This window comes from Dermacentor silvarum, chromosome 8 (genome assembly GCF_013339745.2).
Source record: "Dermacentor silvarum isolate Dsil-2018 chromosome 8, BIME_Dsil_1.4, whole genome shotgun sequence".
NCBI lineage: Eukaryota > Metazoa > Arthropoda > Arachnida > Ixodida > Ixodidae > Dermacentor > Dermacentor silvarum.
Genome location: NC_051161.1, coordinates 27539626 through 27557094, shown reverse-complemented (window position 1 = coordinate 27557094; position 17469 = coordinate 27539626). Strand labels below are relative to the sequence as shown.

The window sequence follows — 17469 nt, the reverse complement described above, 5'->3', positions numbered from 1 at the left end:
TATGAAACTTTCAGTAAAAATGCGCTATTCTTCCACTTTTTTTTCTGAGCAAACCGCCGTTTTATACATTGAAGCACAAGTAACTGGAACGCCCATGTATTTCGTTGCACATATTCGGTAGGAATATCTCGAAACTGGTGTCATCCTGAAAATCAGTTCCAAGTGTGTACGCATCGAGAAGTCACCGGCTGCATTTCGTAAATTGCAGTATGTGCCGTAAGGTAACTAATTAACACTTTTAGTGAAATTTAGTCATTTATTTCAATTGCTCGTGCAAGTAATGTCCGCCTATTTGAGCAATCCTGCTTGATGACTAGAATTATGCTATCTGTCACAGGCGATTGAATAAGAAAATTCTGCATGCTCTAAAAACGACAGGGTATAAGCGCGTTGTCTACTGTGCCACCAGATAAAACATTTTTCTGTGCGTACAAGTAGTAATATCGTATATATTTATGCTATGCGCGTGCCTGTGCGGACAGCATTCAAAATGGTGGCATTCGAATTTATGGTGCCTACACAATCCACGCTTGACCTGTGGATTGTGTAAATCCTCTTATGGGGGAACCAATGATTTCCAGGAGGTGCTCCGGCTACAGGTTTACTGCAACACCGAAGTAGTCTGACGGTTCGCTCTGTATAGGGAACACGAAAACAGCGAGTGATTTTGAACGATAACAGACGCGCGCGTCTGTGTCAATGTTTGCTTGCGCCCGATGCATCCAACCAAGCTCTGAGCTGGGGCGGTCATTTTCGGGGATATCAACTTTCAGTGGGCGCAGACTGACGGTTGAGCAAAACTGTTCGAATCATACAACGCGCTATGTACCACGACAAGCGAAAGTGATAGTATCGTCGAGAAAACGCCCAAGAATACGTCCACTGGCTGCCATGACCATGCACGGTGAGCGCATGGTCACGGCATGGTCCAGCACGCCGGGACCCTGTTATGCGAGAAGCTGGACACATGTGCTTCCAGATGAGCGGAGACTTCGCTGACGCGAAATTACAGAATGAGGTACTAAGAACTGTTTTTCCCGGTCGCTAGTCGGTGTTGCGGCGCTGCTGTTGGCACGCGAGGTTTCAGAGCTGGTCGCCCATAGGTTGCGCTGTGTCATGTTGCACTGGACGCGGATGAACGAGATGGCTCCTGGTAAGAAGTTGAAGACGGGACACAGTTCGACTTGTTTATTACGAACTAAAACATCTGCGTTAAAAACCGACTCGATTACATTGCATACAACTGCAAGCACCGCCAGTACCTGTGCCACGTTGGTGCATTATTGAACGCAGGTAGACTGTAACGAAGGAATTAACAGGGAGCCCAACATCGTGTCCTCGACAAAAGCTAGGTCATACAGACGTCCACACTTGTCCATAGCGCGTCGCTTCGTAGCAGAGTACTGCAACATCCGTAGAATTAAATATTCTGGGCGGTGAATGCTATGCACGTGCTGGTGATAAACACGTTTGCTTAAAACCGAGCAGCAAGGGAAGAGCACAGGTTTCCTCACTTTCCGGCGCACAGCTGGAAACTGTAGACGTCTGTATAAAAGGCAAGCGAGGTCTTTCTAACGGCTCATTGCTAGGTGTATACGTCCTTATATCAATGTATCGCGCTTCGCCACAGTTTAATCAAGATTGACAGATGACGCTGTTTCTGCACAGGTAGCGAGAGATTAGACTTGTGAACAAAGCAAAACACTTGTAGGGTAGGATTGACCTGGCTCTGATAGAGCGCTGGAGGCCCGTGGGAATGAAGTAGGCAAGACCCACAAGTCAGAGACCAGTCTTTAATTCCCGGCACTTGTCACAGTATAAACTCGAAGACCAAACACATGCGGCGCACTTAGACTAGTGCTCTGGCAGTATATAGTCATGGGTGCCTAGGAGACAAACAAACACGTGTTGAATATTATAGTGTAAAATGACGGTTAAGATGCACACGGATAAAATGAATGTACGCCTCAAGTAGCGAAACATGCGAGTGGGGGACAAACTTGACGATCAATGTAAAAACGTTGATAGTGGAAGTGCGGCGCGGCTCATCAGACATACAAGCAATGTCGGTGGTCACGTGACGTCAACGAGGCACAAACGTCGTGCACCTGAAGTCAGCTGTGGTAAACACGCGACACCTATTAATAGTCTTTGCCGGTCTGATGTCACGGTAAATCGCGTGAACACTGTAGACATGACCGGCAGTGTCAGAAGGGGCGCACTCGTTCGGCACAACAATTGGGCCTTGCCTTAGATGAAGAACATTCGGTCCTTCAGGTTGTGCGTGAGCTTGACGACGTCGGCATTGAATGTGTTCATTCCAGTGAGCCTTTCGTGAGCTTTCAAGTAGCAGCTCGCGCGAGCTGCTGTGAGGTGGGCGTAGTAGACGGGCGTCGGGATCGACACGGGTGTCTCACAACGTGCGTACATGTGGCACAGGCTGAAGGTGATCTTTTGCAGAGTCTCGGGGTCGAATTCATTGTCGTCTCGAATCACGTGGTAGTGGGCGGGCCGAGCTGTGCCTCTCATGGGAGTGTGAGAGCACATAAAGAACTCTTGTTGGGAAGGGTGCGTGATGACGGTGTCCACGACCGTACCTGGAGGCACGTTAGATCCTTCTGGAGTTTTGCGCATGAAGCGGGTTCTGTGCCGTTTCTGAACGGTCACAAATGTAATCTTCGGTATGGGGTATTCGGGGAAGGCTTTTTTACACTCAGCATGCAAGCAGGGAAGCTCCCTATCGTAAACTTGGCTGTACTGTCCCTCGCTCACGCCGTCCCGATAGAAAAGTATGGCTTTCGGTGCAGCCTTATTGTTCTGCCAGTAGACATCCAGAAGTCGTCTGACCATGCTCCCCATGTCATCAATGACTTCCACGCGTGGCTCATTCTGAAGACTAATCGTAGCGACATAGCGGGAGGCGCACGTGTCAATGCTGCCGACGATGGCGGCCACGGATGGCTTCGCGTCATTCGGGCCATGGTGACCGACATCGGCGCCCATGACCATGACGTTCTCGAAGTCGAAGTGGTTGATCTTCGATGGCATGGCTTTGTCGACGAAGCCAAGCTTCGCTTTTATCTTGCGCATTACGTTTTTACAAAAGCCACTGCCAAAATTTTGCTCTTTATTCTGCTTATAAATAGCGACACACTGTGTGATCAGGCCGAGTTTAGTTTCGGCGTAGTACTTGATGGGGTAGTAGAGCTCAGAGCTTGCGTTTTCCAGAACGATAACAACAAAATCGACGTCCCGGTCTTTTACTTCTTGAAGCATGTCCTCGACACGTTGCCTACCCGTGCGTTGAAGGGTGTTTGTTTTAGACAGCTCAATGCCCATTGCTTTTCCCTGCCCGATGAGACCGTTTTCGAGCTGTTCGAGCTTTCTGATACGTGCACCGTCACTATTGCACGTGTTCAGCATGATCCAGCGGATTTTTTTCGAGTACTGCGGAGGATTCCATGACGAGACGGTAGGTAAAAGTTTCGCTGTGATCTGCACAGGGGATGTAGATATGTCGGTGACAAATCCATCCAGTTCTAGGAGCTTCCCTTCAATTTCGGTTACAACTGCTTCGGCGCGCTCAAACCTCGTTTTGGGAATCACGGGTGCAAGTTTCTGTACACCTTGCTGTCCGAAAGGTACGAAGCACATCTCAAGAGGATAGTAACAGTCCTTTTTTTGCATTTTTACGCAGGGTAGCTTAGGGTACAACAGACGAATACGGTATTTGTCGTTGAAGTATGCCGCAATGGTCTGATTCAACGATGGGATCATTTTTTCGTCCGCGCTTTCCATCACGATTTCCTCGACTTTGCCAGTGCGACGGTAAGGCAAATGCTTGACGTACACTTTCAAGTCCTTTAGTTCTGCGTTGAGGAATTGGATGTCCCGCTCTTGAAGTTTTGCTTGACGTTGAACAGGACGGCCCAACAGACACTGGACGAGATTTAGAAGGGAGTCGGGTTTATAGAAAACAGTATGTAGCGTGTCGGCGTTTACGAACGTCCCCGCCTCGCCCGAGCGAACGCTGGTAAGTACGCCGCGGTAGAGAGCTTGACCTTCCCTAGCGAGATCTCTGGATGTTCTGCCTTCGTCTACGGGGCTCAGGAGGAGCCTGCCAAGGCACTCGCGGTTACGCGAGAGAGCGCAGCGTAACGCAATGTCCAACGCTTGCACCAGCACCGTGCCGCGACCAGGGCCACATCGCTCGTTGTTAAGGCGGGCAACTCTCTTGATTTTGACGTAGAAGTCGGTTGTCGAACAGAAATCGCTCTTCACCCTGACGCCCTCCTTTTTGTCCTCTACAGGCCTAGTTGAGTAGAACGACTTCTGGCCGTCGAATACGGGTGCCCGGATGTTTAAGAACAGGTGGGCGAACCTGATGAATATGCGATGCTTGTCGCACGCGGGAATGCGCCGAGGATCTTCTGGCGGTTCCTCGCCCTCTGCACTGCTCCATATTTGAACGTCGTAGTGGTGCACGTCGAGTTTCGGAAGGTTCAGTTTGAAATGATTCGCATAAACTTCGAGTGTCGTGACTTCGGTCTCCTTGGAGAGGGGAGTGCCACTGCCGGAGGGTAGACTGGCATCCCGACTCGGCATCAGAGATTGGCCCGGTGAACGTACTGAAAAAAAAAAAAAAAGACAAAGAAAACGACTTAGCGAGATACTTTACTGTATGTAAGAAAGGGCCGCTCTGGCCCCTCCCGAGAGCAACACTACGCCAGATATGATGGAGCGATTGAAGGAAGGATGTTCGATGCTTCTTCTGCGCCAAGCAATTATTTCGTGCAACGATATTTCATTGCACAGTGCACTTGAAAGCGGAGTTGATACGCACATGTCACCTAATGCGCGGCGTACAGCGCGAGTAGAGAGGTGGAGTCGCATAAAATTGTTTGCATTGGGAACCAATGGACTAGCGAAGTCCCGAGAATACACAGACCACAGTTTATCATGTCAAGTTGCAAGCCTCGCACCCGGCAGTATCAGCGATACTTTGTCGTCACACGTAGCCGAAGCTGGCGTGCGCTACAGATGCTCCATGTGCGTAGTCACCGCAATAGGCAACGCGAGCAATGACGCCCCTTTTCAACCGACATCACTGCGCGGCTATTTATATAAAGCAGGCCAGGGCACTATTGGAGATGTATGTATAAGATGCTATGTTGACCCCACGAAGCCCAAACACCATTCCAGATAAACAAGTTAAAACAGCGTGGTCTATTTTTCACCGTGGAAAATACATTGGTTCCAATAAACTATGACCTTCAGTAAATAATTATATTAAATCATTAGTAGCTGGTTTGATGAGCCACATACAACTGAAACTTCGCGCCAGCTGGCATGTCAAAAATCACTAATATGGGTATAGGTGACCCGTAAAAGAGCGAGGGATTCTGGGATGCGCCGTCTGCTCGCCGTTTCCGGTTCGAGGATGCGCAGCCGACGCCACCGCTTCGCCGTTGAAGCGTATTGATGCGCTTGCAGTCCGGCTTTGACACATTCGAAACTTGCCCGGTTACAGGCGCCTAGCAAAACCATGGTCGGCTGTTCAGCCGTTGGCTGCTCAAATTCAAGCGTTAAAGGTAAACTCATTTAACTACTGCCCTGCTGCATCCCTTGCTTAGTCAGCTGTGTACAAGCATCAGCATGGCTGCCACTTCCAAAACTGAACCATCAGTGAACAAGAAGGAAAATGAACGTACAGTGCCACTTATCAGGCGGCGATGAGCTGTGTAAGGGCCGACACGGAATGATTCCCCAAGATATTTCTTGCTCTAATATTGACTCAAACAACAATAACTATTTCAGTACTCGCATGCACATATAGAGGTATTATGAAACGTGGTTTTACGGCGCAAACTTAAACGGGACACAGCGAGATACATACATAATAGTCGTAAACAACTAGCCCACCTTAGTTCCTTGAACACCGCCAGAGGTAATGCGCAGCCGTAATATGTCGGCGATACGGCCCTTTCCCCATCTTGATGACAAAAATGCGAATACTTGTAACTACGTACCACTTGAAATGAACCTCAAATTTCGACCAAGAAATGCCGTTGACAGTGCGCAGATTTCAAACACTTTCAGCACTTCATTTTCTAATTATGCTAACTGCGCCATTACTGACGATATCGGTTGCAGCGACGATCACAGGGCTGTATTTACCAGGCTACTATAGGCATCGCCTCAGCACCCGATTTTCTAAGTAATGCTTCTGTACGCTTGATAAATTATCGGATAAAGATAGCTTTTTCATCTTTCTGGCTGACCCGAAGGCAGAGCAGTGAGCGACCCAAGCAGCAGCAAATGTCACAGAGCTAAACCTGGCAAAAACAAGAAAAGGCTGCTGAAACGAGAACCAGAGTTCGCTTATGAATAGCAGCGTATTGTTGCCTTTCTTGGCTCGTCATCATCGCGCCCAGAGTGAATTGAAGCCTAGCAATCAACTGCGTCAATGGTATGGCATTGCTGGTCGACAAAGCGGACGGAAAGCTTCGCACGATTGACAGTTGAAACCGCGTAGAAAAACACGTGAGCCGGGCATGCCGCCGATGCCGCCGCACCGTCCATCGAACCGGAAGCTGCTAGCAGACGGCGCGCCCCACAATTCCCTGCGATTGCTCGTTTTACGGGTCACCTATTGCCTTACGCTTTCCGCGCTTAAATCACCGGTTTGAGGCATCGAACTCGGCGTATCAACAAAGATAGGTTGCGATTTCTGTGGTTGGACATAGATGTCCGTGACGAATGTGTGCGCGATAATCGCCAGTACATTGCTACGTTTTCAATAATTAACCTTTGATGTTTTGACTTTAGGGGGCAGATAGTAAATGCACAATAAAGTCAGGCAGTGATCAACGTATACCCTTGGGCCCTTGTTTTGTCAGCACAGCCGGTTTGGGTAAATGCAGACTGCAGTTAAGTCTGTGTACACTGCGGAAACAGCAACTGGAGCAGCAATGAACGGTGGTGCAAATTTTGAGGATAGTATAGATTACGAACGGAGCTCTAGTCAGTGCTATATAGATACTGGCCCAGACGCTTCGTCGCTTAGAGAGAAAACGGTAGGCGACCCTAATCTTCAACTTGGGTGTCTCTTAGTGGCACTCGCACGGCGGCGTTTATTGCAATTCTAATTAGTCCAGACACTCCAGTAACTCAGTTTGTAACTGAACTTATGCTCCGATATCGTATCTATAATGAAATCCATGAAATTTGTACTGTAATATTGTTTTTCTATTTTTTTCCCCGATTTATCTTGAATTTCGTCCCCGGTCGTCTCAGGAGGTGCACCGGAAGTGCTGCGCAAGCAACAAGAATCACTCGATGCTCGGGCCACTAAAAAAAAAAAAAAGATTAATGAAATGAATGGAGGTTAGCCAGGAGTGAGCGCGGTTGGCTACCCTGCACCGAGTGAAGGGAAGGGAGGGAAAGATTCCCCAACTTTCCTTAAATTTACACCCTAAAAATTCAGGATGAGCGAGTCGGCTCGCGCGCGCCATTTACGCATATCCCCGATGCTCGTTTGTGTTGACCCACACGGCAGGGAAAATCCCAGACAAGCCCATTCAAGTTGCCGGCTGGTGTCATATCCTACCGTGATTGGCGCCTCCAGGAGACCTTGTGGCGGCGTTGCTTTGGCTGTTCCGACGCTGCGATCCAGAACGCCAGCCTCGCCCAGTAGACGGCCCGCTTGAATTTGCGGATGAGCTGCTAGCGGCGTGCCCCGGTGATGAGTGAGAAGGAGACCCTGCAGTAGATTTTAAGCGATAGCCGTGTTCACGAAAAAAATAAATAAGATACGCTTTATGTCTAGTGACGCAGCTCGCACTGGTATGCTCAAACAGTCCCATACGCAAAAAAATTTGAACTCGTTCATTTTTATTCTGACCATAGAGGTACACTTGCGCTTAAAAAAGCGCAATTTCAAGACTAGTAGTATTAAAGTCGATTATTAATTGGCGTTCGAACTGTCCTCGACTGAAACTTCGCTGCCGCATACCAAACTTTTTTTTTTATGGGCAATGGTTTAACTTTTCCGGGCTTAAACAATTTGAGGTATTAGGCGTTGTGTAGCACAAGTGATACGTTGAGCTTTACAGGGTTAAAAACGTAGCAAACAGCGCGGGCGATGGTACAAGTGAGACGAACAGATGCGCTGGTATCAACTGAGTGGTACAGTATACAAGATATCATGCAAATAGCATAACGCTATCGACTAGTTTCTCGGCCAGGCGGTAGTGAAAACCAGTGAGAGCAAATATATTTAGATAGGGAGGGCACAACAAACCTAGAGAAGGACCAACACATTTACGTTCTTTCGTCGGCGCTGCACGCTGTGCTGAGCGCAAACCAACTGCCAGCTTTCAACCCCTTCACGCACAAATTATGTCCACAGAAAACTTATTTTCGCCACATTTCTTGCATCTTCATTTCTTGTCCACTGTGGGCTCTATTCTGCCATATTCTGCTATTTACTTCAGATGTCATTTACAATTGCCATCGTGTAAAACAATCCACTGGGACAAATCTGGGAGTAATTGATAGCCATTTAGAATATCGCCTTCATGTTCGTGCGTATTATCGAAATTTAGCCTGACATACTTCTGAACCTTTACTACGCATTTCTCCACTACGGCATTAACTACTGCATTGCCCGACCTGGGGTTGCACATACAAAACTAATTTCTCACCCACAGTCGCACTTCCAAAAACGATCTCGTATTACAACACCCCACGATACATACAGTAGAAGATATAAGTAAAGCTCTAAACATCCTCAGTCTTCACGATTTGGCAACATAGAATGTAGTCTTATGCATCAGACAGTTCACGGAGAAACTCGCCTTAACAGTTTTGCTGCACCCCCTCACGTCAAACTGTCGAAAGCACATGGCACTATCGGCCGAACAACATTACAGTCTACAAACTACTAGAAACATTGCATACATTTCTACAAAAATTAAATCAGTCACTAATTGAGATTACATAACACTGCTGCATGCTCCCGTACAACCTCACTTTTTTTTTTCCTCTGGAGATTGTGCTGACAACATAAAAGAAAATGTTACGAAGTTTATAGTGTAAAGTTACCCGCTACTGTTCCTCTTTGTATTACTTATGTTAGCTGCTTTTGTTTTATGTAATTACACTGTAGAAATAGCAGCTGCCAAAGCGTTCTTTTGCTAATTGGTAGGCACCCTTTAACAAATGTGTTGGATCCCGAAAGTGTTCCTTTAGAAAGGTTAACTTAATTTGTACAATTACAAACTTTAGAACTTTGAAGCCCGTGACTTAGCTGGAAAACTATGCATAATTGAAGCTGTAACATTTACGCAGCATTCGGTTATATAAGGCGGCTACGTAAATCATGGTAATCTTACCTCGAGTCGAGGAAGACGGCATGGAGGAACTTCTGGGTGGAGCGTTCCTTTGGTGCAAGTTCGGGCCAACCAGCCGTCGCTGGCCAGCTGACGTAGGCTGATGCTGTACAATATGTCCGCGTGGGGGCGTGATCGGCGCTTGGTTATGTCCGCGTCCTGGAGGACGCGATTGCTGGCTGCGCCCCCGACGGTCAGGCCGTCTTCCTCGAGTCTGTTGTGGAGATCCTTGTGGGTCGCCGAGCCCTAGCTCAGAAAATCGTCCTTGAAGCGACTGTTCGTTCGCGCCAGAGATCTGGGAACCGGACATTTGGTTGGAAGGCGATTGCTGCTGAGGAATGGAAGGATTCCAGGGAGCGGCGTAACTACTGGTGCCATTAGCGGAGTTCTGAGAATATGCATAAGATGCCCCGTTAGCATTCGGCTGTCCATTGTAGGGATACTGGCCTGGTTGCATATAGAAAGGTGGCTGCTGCTGCTGATCATAGAAAGGTGGCTGCTGCTGCTGATCATAGAAAGGTGGCTGCTGCTGCGGATCATAGAAAGGTGGCTGCTGCTGCGGATCATAGAAAGGTGGCTGCTGCTGCGGATCATAGAAAGGTGGCTGCTGCTGCGGATCATAGAAAGGTTGTTGCCGCGAGTTTTCTGCTTGCGGGTTAACGGCCTCATAAGGGACGTTTGGCCCTTGGTGTTGCTGTTGTGGCGAGTCATAATGCTGCACCGCGGCGTTAGGGTAACGGTTCCAGGCGGCTTGTGCCGCAGGGTCGTCCACGCCTGGGTCCTGTTGCGGGTAGTCGCGATTCCGTGCGGCACCGTTCTGGTGCGGTCGCGAAGGCCTTCCACGATTGGGCGCCGCCATGCTGCATGCGCCAGAAATGCACAGTGCGCCTGTAGTCTTTGCGATCGCTTAGGCGCTGCATGTGAACATTACGATACGAAGACCGCAAAGCTTCCTACTATGAATTAATAGGGGGAACTTTGACGCCGTGGTCGTTCAGCTACACCCTCGCAATTAGAACGCGGATTTGTGTGGTATACGAGTAGCTTCATAGGTAATCGTGGCGTTATTTAAATTCCTATACGCTTTACCTGCCTTTATGTCGCAAATTTCGGAGCAATCCCACTTTCTTTTTAACGCTCGGAAAGACAGTTATGTAGCACGAATTGAGCAACAGAAAACTGTATCGGGAGTCTCATGTTGCTCGACAGTTCTAATGGACACCTTCCATCTAATAACAATCGACAAGTTCATTAAGACTAATTATATAATTAGGCGGAATGCAAGTATTCCGAGTATCCCCAAGCGACGGCAAACATTACCTTGGTTCTGTCCAGCTACGTAGCATTTGCGTATGTTTAAAGTTTGGCCCAAGTTAAGTGAAACACCCTGTATGCTTGATTATGGCACAGTTGCCGATCTGAAGCATACAAAATACCTATTCGAAAGACGTTAGAATTTACAAATAATGACTGCTCGATTCGAGCACCGCATTGAATATGACACCATCCGATTTAGGGTACGAAAGTTTCGAATATTTGCGCACCTCCTATTTTTTTTTGAACAGTAAAATTTACAGCGATTTCCTTTAGGTAATATGGCTCGAACGTCGAATAGAAAACGTACATGCCAAATTTGATTTCTCCTGGATTAAAGCGTTTCTGCGTTATGAGAAAGTTACGCAATAGTCACCGCTATAGTTAACTTATCGCAAGTTCTAGGTTGTCGCTTTTCGTCTTATGAGCCCCAAAGAAAACAGGGGCGAACCATTTATTCGCCGAGCTCCGCGTAACACACTTGCTCAAGGCCAAATATTAAAGTTTTAATTACAGTTCTCCTGGTGGCTTGCTGCGTCGCTTACGGGACATTTATACTGCGTGTCAGAAAACGCGTTCGCGCTGGCGAACGAGCATTCACCGATTGATCGGCTGTGTATTAAAGGGACGTACACGAAGTCGGCGCTCAGTGTGGGCCAATGGCAGCGTCCCATCTTTATCGCTGTTTCGTTCAAAGAAACGAAGTCAGTTTAGTATTGTTAAACTGTCTTTCAGAACCCTAACTTCACTTAGCGGAAAGCGTTTAGATAGTGGAGGAAATGAAAGCCGATTTGCCATTCCCCGAATTTCGTGCCGAAAAAGTACGCGTGTACGTCTGCGAGGCGTCATGTATTTCACATTTTTACAAAGTCAAAACCAGCCCGCATTATGTGCAAGATATGTCAAGGTATTTTCTCGCTTCAGGGCCGTTTTTCCACAGGAAAAGTCATCTGAACTTGATAAGCCGAGCGTCTGGTTCCTTTAAAGTGCAATGCGTTCTAATGTCGATAAAAAAAAAAGATTCTTATAAACCACGGTGGACGCTGTAAAACCTCGCGACGTCAAAGCACGCTGGTGCGGGAACCTCAGGCCTGCGTCGCCAGCCGTGTGTTTTATCAGTCCTCTCACGTCAAGAGTGGGCGTTTTGCTATTGCAGAAGTGCAATTTAATCACGCAACTAGACTGGTTTATTCTTTCCAGTACCTGTTTCCAATGCCAAAGCAATACAGGAGCTAGACGCCTTATAGTAGAGGGCTGCGCATTAATTGGCCGCGGTTTGCATTGTTTAGACAAAGTGAAGCACGAACGTCTCTCTTTTTTTTTATATTCCGTCATCGTCGCCAAGCGGCAGTCGCGATCAGAAACACGTGCTCAGCAACGCAGATGATCAGAGTCGCTGGACCCCCCCGGGGTGGAAAGCGGTCCTACAATAGTGACGCAGTTTTACGACATCGAAAATCCGAATTTGCCACCGCCCACGACACCTGCGATCAGGAATCACTGTAGTGAAAGACAGCGCAGTTTCGAAACACCAGGCCCCTCAGTGGCGAAATGCCTTAATGTTTACGCTTTGCGGAACAGCAGCGGGGCAGAGAAAGGCCCCTTCGGAAGGATTTCGCTAGAGACTTTACAGGCTGCTGGTGGTATACGAAATGGACATTGGCCCAGTACTGACCGGCGAACTGCAAGATGTGCCCTATGTATAGGGGCTAGTGAAGCTGAATTCTAAATCAGTAAGATGACTAAATGCGTTTGGAGGTGCGAATGACTCATCGCTGAAAGACAGCCCGACGCTAGTGCACTGTTTAAGGAATCTTTCGTTAAACATCTTGAGAAAAGAGAAGGAAGGCCGCAAAGTTGCGAGTAGAGCGGTATTGAAGCTAGCACGTTCTCCTTAAGCTTTGCTAACAGAGGTCAAAGCCGCCGTACGCAGACACGTCCATTTGAAGTAGTGGAGCTGAAGTAAGACGCCTGTATTAAGAGCGCGTTAGCCTTAACTGGAATGACCTGCTTCGTGAAGAGCAACTCGCACGGCTTGAGTCACTAGCCTGCGAGCGTGACGCTTGCCATTCAGCTTACAAACTTTGACAGGCTGGCGTAGAATGTGGGCACAGGGGCTCGCACAACAGCGTTTGTTAATTAGCATGTCGGAGAACGCATAACATGAGAGATTTTACAAATATAGAACGCAAACCTATAACACCCTGCACTGTTCGAACAAGGGCCGCCGTTAAAGCACATAGAAGGGGTATGGAAAAAAAAAAAAAAACAAGAAAGAACCGCTCGGAAAGTGGCTCGTACGAGGAACAAAAATTTCGGCTTACCTGAAAGGCTCGAAGATGCTGGACCGATCTGTGCTCCCGTCACCGCGCTGTCGCGGTAGCTCACTGCTCAAACGGTGGCAGGTGCTAAGCAGGACACCTCGGTCGATCGAACCACGTGATCAAATACTTCGTTAGTGCGCATGCTCAAAAAGAAACTTTGATTACTGCGTAGACAACGCAGCAGATGCAATATCAATTTTCTCGACCTGTTCATTTCTTCTTATCAGGCCCGCTTAATGGCCGATACTACGCGATAGCGGTTCCGCGGCTTCATACGAACCGGTGACGAAGGGAAAAAAAGGGTAAAAAAATATAACAGAAAATGAAGTGAATCGTTACAGAATAGTACACCGCCAAGTGTCCTGTCATAGAATTGGTTTTTCAGACCTGTGTGTGACTGTTCACGGAGGCCTCGGAACCTCCGCTGGTTTTTTGTCCACGCGAATTGCAGCGCCATCCATGAGATGGATGCGAAACCAAAATCGCTTTTCCTTCTTTTTTTTTCTTGTCAACCCTCTCTCAACTTTGTCGTTTCTCTCTCGCCTTCAACTATCGGCGGCGCGGCTGGCGCGGTCGTGCTGATAACGGCAAAAGCGACAGCAATTTTTTTCTTCTGGCATTATGGGTCAGTTTTGCGGTTTTCGCCTTCCGCGCTAGCAGTGGGTCCGTGTGGTACCCTACCGTTGCACGTTTGTCGGCTTTTCCCCGCAATGTCTCGCAGCTGTCGCTGTTCGTGTGTGGTTCGATGGTGTGCGAACACATCAAGACGAAGTGAGCCATGCGACGTGAAATTCTACCGCATCCCTAAAGACAACAGGTGAGCACTGTGCAGTTTACTTCCTGCCTTTTATTTGATAGTAATTGTGTGCAGTCGTTCACGGCTGTCCGGTGGTGAGGCAGCAGCTAGCTGACTTGAAAACACCACAACGATGCAGTAAATCGTTATGTCAACAAGCAGCGACCATAAAGCTCCTTATAAATATAGTACCACCTGTGCGTATCGCAAGGAACACGTGTGTAGGTGTGCGCTTTGCACTTATTTCTAGCTAATTGGTCGCCATCGTTTAAAAATGCGTTACTGAGAATTAAGGTTGACATATCACAACTAGTACTCTGCCGCGACGCGAAACGAGCTCAAGTATGTTCCAACTGTGATCTTTACTGTTCTTCAGGATGGAAGGGTTTTTAACCTACGCTGGAAGGATGGACCTAATGGGTTTGCCCAGAGACAAGGTCAACAACCGCAGAATATGCTCGGCGCACTTCACGGAGGTGGATTTTATGGGCCGAGCGAGAAGCAGGCCGTGAGAAGCTATTCTGCGCATTGGCCATTAGAGCAATTACAATAAATGTTTTTTACATGTGCTTACATGAAACACCATCCGCGTTTTGTTGCATTCTATAATTTTTGTTGCGTGTGGTTTACGCAAACGAACACAATAAAGTGAGTCCAAAGAACTGTTGTGTCGTAAGTGGAGGTATTTTTTAAATCCAATTTGGGCACATGTTTGCTTGATTGTAATAATGAACGCGACTGTGTGTGCATGAAACGCAAAAAGTATCCACTGCGCACAAGCACGAATGCACGAGGCACGGCTGGACAGGAGAGGAGCGCGGAGCGCGCGCTTCGGTCCGGCGGTGCGTCATAACGCCCGCGACAAAAAAAAAAAAAAAAAAAAAAAAAAAAAAAAAAAAAAAAAGCATTGCGCGAGGCATGAGGGGAGGGTGAGGCGTGGCATGGGAGAGGGATATGAAGGTCAAGAGTGAAAGGAGAAAGGAGCGGAACAACGCTATCATAAAAAAAAAAAAAAAACGAAGAAAAAAAGTGCTATAGCGAAAGGGGAAGGGTAAAAAAACTCGCGCCGCTTTTCTTTTTTTTTTTCTTTCTTTCGCCACCGTAGTACCGTCATCCATCCGCTAAAGCCTAACTGAAGTGCACCTTGGCGCTAGCCCCGACTGAGCGCCTGCTATAGGAGAACCAATGGGCGGTATAGGAAGATTCACCCACCTGGTTCACGTTCGCGTCTGCGCAACATTGTTTATGATCGGGGGTCTATTCCCCCCCACCCCTCCCCCATATAACTGAATGAAAGTAGCATCCTAGCGGGCAATAAACTTGGAGAGATGGTAGTGTTTTATTTGTGCTTTTGCCAAAATTTAGCCCCTGTTCGCTGTCGTGCAGCCTTCTACAGCTGTGGATGTTAATGCTAATTCACCCAATTACGAGTGTTAAGAGGAAACCTAAGATAGTTTAGACCGGTAAGCTATTCTTTTAAAAGTTTATTTTCCTTGACAAAGCGGTGAGAGGTCGATTACGAGAAGAGAATGTAAAGGGCTGACCGGGCTAGCTATAATTTTTTTGAATTTCGGGCCAGAACACCAGCGTCAGCAGGTAACTGTGACGTCATGCATTTCAACGTATGTTTTCGTATTCCTTGGCGCTGTGGTTCTGTGGTCCCAATTCAGTTTTTACTATGGGACCTCCTTCTGTATACCTCTATCTGCAAAATCTTTTCGATTGATTGATTGATTGATTGATTGAACAGTTGTAACGCGCACGTTAATATGATTGGGTGCCTGAGCACAGAGTTTCCCACAAGAATTACTAGAGGGAACTCTGGCTATGCGATTGGTCAGCTCTGTCATGGAAGTGATGAGCAAGGTACATTTGTCCAACACTCGTGCTGTTTGTCTTCATACATCTTTGTGGCGTTATAAGGTGTTGTCCGAAATTTGACTCCCATGGCGTGTTCCCGGCCGTGGCAATCACTTCCGCCTCATGCAGCCAGTAAAAGCATAGCCTTTGAGATCAGTTTCCGTGGCTCGAAGACACTTGTAACTAATTACATGTATATAATTATTTGTAGTCAATTACATGATTTTGTACTTTTTTAACCGATCGATTACTTTTTTAGCCGGTAACGCTCACTGTAATCCAATTACTTGGAATTACTGTAATCCAATTACATGGAAGGAGTTACTTAATTTTACTGAAGAGACAAGCTTAAACTGGTATGCAGGAACACTCGTAAAAAGTAAAATATTAGAAGTGATAACTGCTCCAGCCAAAGTAGTTCCTTACGATTATAACTGCTCCGGTCAAAGTTAAGAAGTTCCTTACGATTCGGAACCGGCTCAGTACCTTCGGAATGATTGACGCTACCGAAGACGCTGTTTCTTTGTTCGCTTCTTATTTTGAGGCATGCCTTAGTGGGGTACTCCTGATTAAATTTGACTATCTGGGTTTTTTTTAACGTGCACCCAGTGCCCGGTACACGGGTGTTATAAGAAGCGAATACTGCCCCAGCCAAGGTCAAGAAGTTGCCGACGTTTCGGAACCGGCTTGATCCCTTCTTCAGGGGATGACTGAAGTGACCGAAGACGTTTTTTCTTCGGCCGCTTCAGTCAACCCCTGAAGAATGGACAGAGCCGGTCCCGAAACGTCGGGAACTTCTAAGGCGTGCCTCGAAATCGGATCGTGGTTTTGGCATGTAAAACCTCGGAATCTAATTTAAAATTCTTACGTTACAACACCATCTTGCCCTCGAGCGCAGAAATGTTCAGTGTCTCATGCTGGTGTGTTCTCAAGAAAACGAGTGAATATGGAAAAACAGTTGTTCGTAAAGAAAGAAAGAAAGAAAGAAAGAAAGAAAGAAAGAAGAAAGAAAGAAGAAAGAAAGAAGAAAGAAGGAAGAAAGAAAGAAAGAAGAAAGAAAGAAAGAAGAAAGAAGAAAGAAAGAAAGAAGAAAGGAGAAAGAAGAAAGGAGAAAGAAGAAAGAAGGAAGAAAGAAAGAAAGAAGAAAGAAAGAAGAAAGAAAGAAAGAAAGAAAGAAAGAAAGAAAGAACACGTTTCGAGGGCTGCAGAAGACGCCCTGAAAAAGCCAGGCCAGCTTGTTCTATTTACTGTATTTGTGCAACGATCATAGACATGGGGAGGAAATTAAGTAAGTTAAAGTTAATCACATCTTAGTAATTGTTTAGTTAATTCCGCGGAGCAGTAATTGATCGTTGTAATTAATTACATTTCCGAATGAAGTAATTGTAATCGATTACTTTTTTTCTGTAACGTGTACTAGTCCGGAGGCAATCGACACTGTGACGCAGATTTTGACACCACCTATTTATGGCGCTTCACTTTACTCAACTTTCAAGCATTTAACTTTGTAAGCACAGCAAGGCGATAAGTCTCTGCCCACACGCGTAATCACTGCGAACTGTTGCATTTATAAAACAATATCTTGGGTCGAAAATGCTCAATTTGAGAACACACGAAGGCGTTTGCGGTCAGAAGGACGGCGTTTACACGCAAATCCACGTACATTGCCCATCTTTCCCACGCTGTTAGAACCTGGACACTTGTAGAACCCGTGGCACTAGCGCTAGTGTTTCCTCCAGTAATTTTGCAGGGAGCTCTACGAGCCAGGGCAGTTGGAGAGGGC

The 17469-nt window shown here is 47.1% G+C and overlaps 1 protein-coding gene across 1 annotated transcript; it reads right to left on the bottom strand.

Moving 5' to 3' along the window:
* Positions 1-1204: 1204 nt before the first annotated feature.
* On the bottom strand, positions 1205-13145 carry LOC119460888 (protein argonaute-2). The gene is made up of 4 exons (XM_037722003.2): positions 13031-13145; positions 9396-10252; positions 7610-7762; positions 1205-4628 (listed from the first exon to the last, which is right to left on the bottom strand). Exons 2-4 carry the CDS (start codon positions 10249-10251, stop codon positions 2251-2253), a joined length of 3387 nt encoding a protein of 1128 aa, XP_037577931.1. The 5' UTR covers position 10252; positions 13031-13145; the 3' UTR covers positions 1205-2250.
* Positions 13146-17469: the final 4324 nt, after the last annotated feature.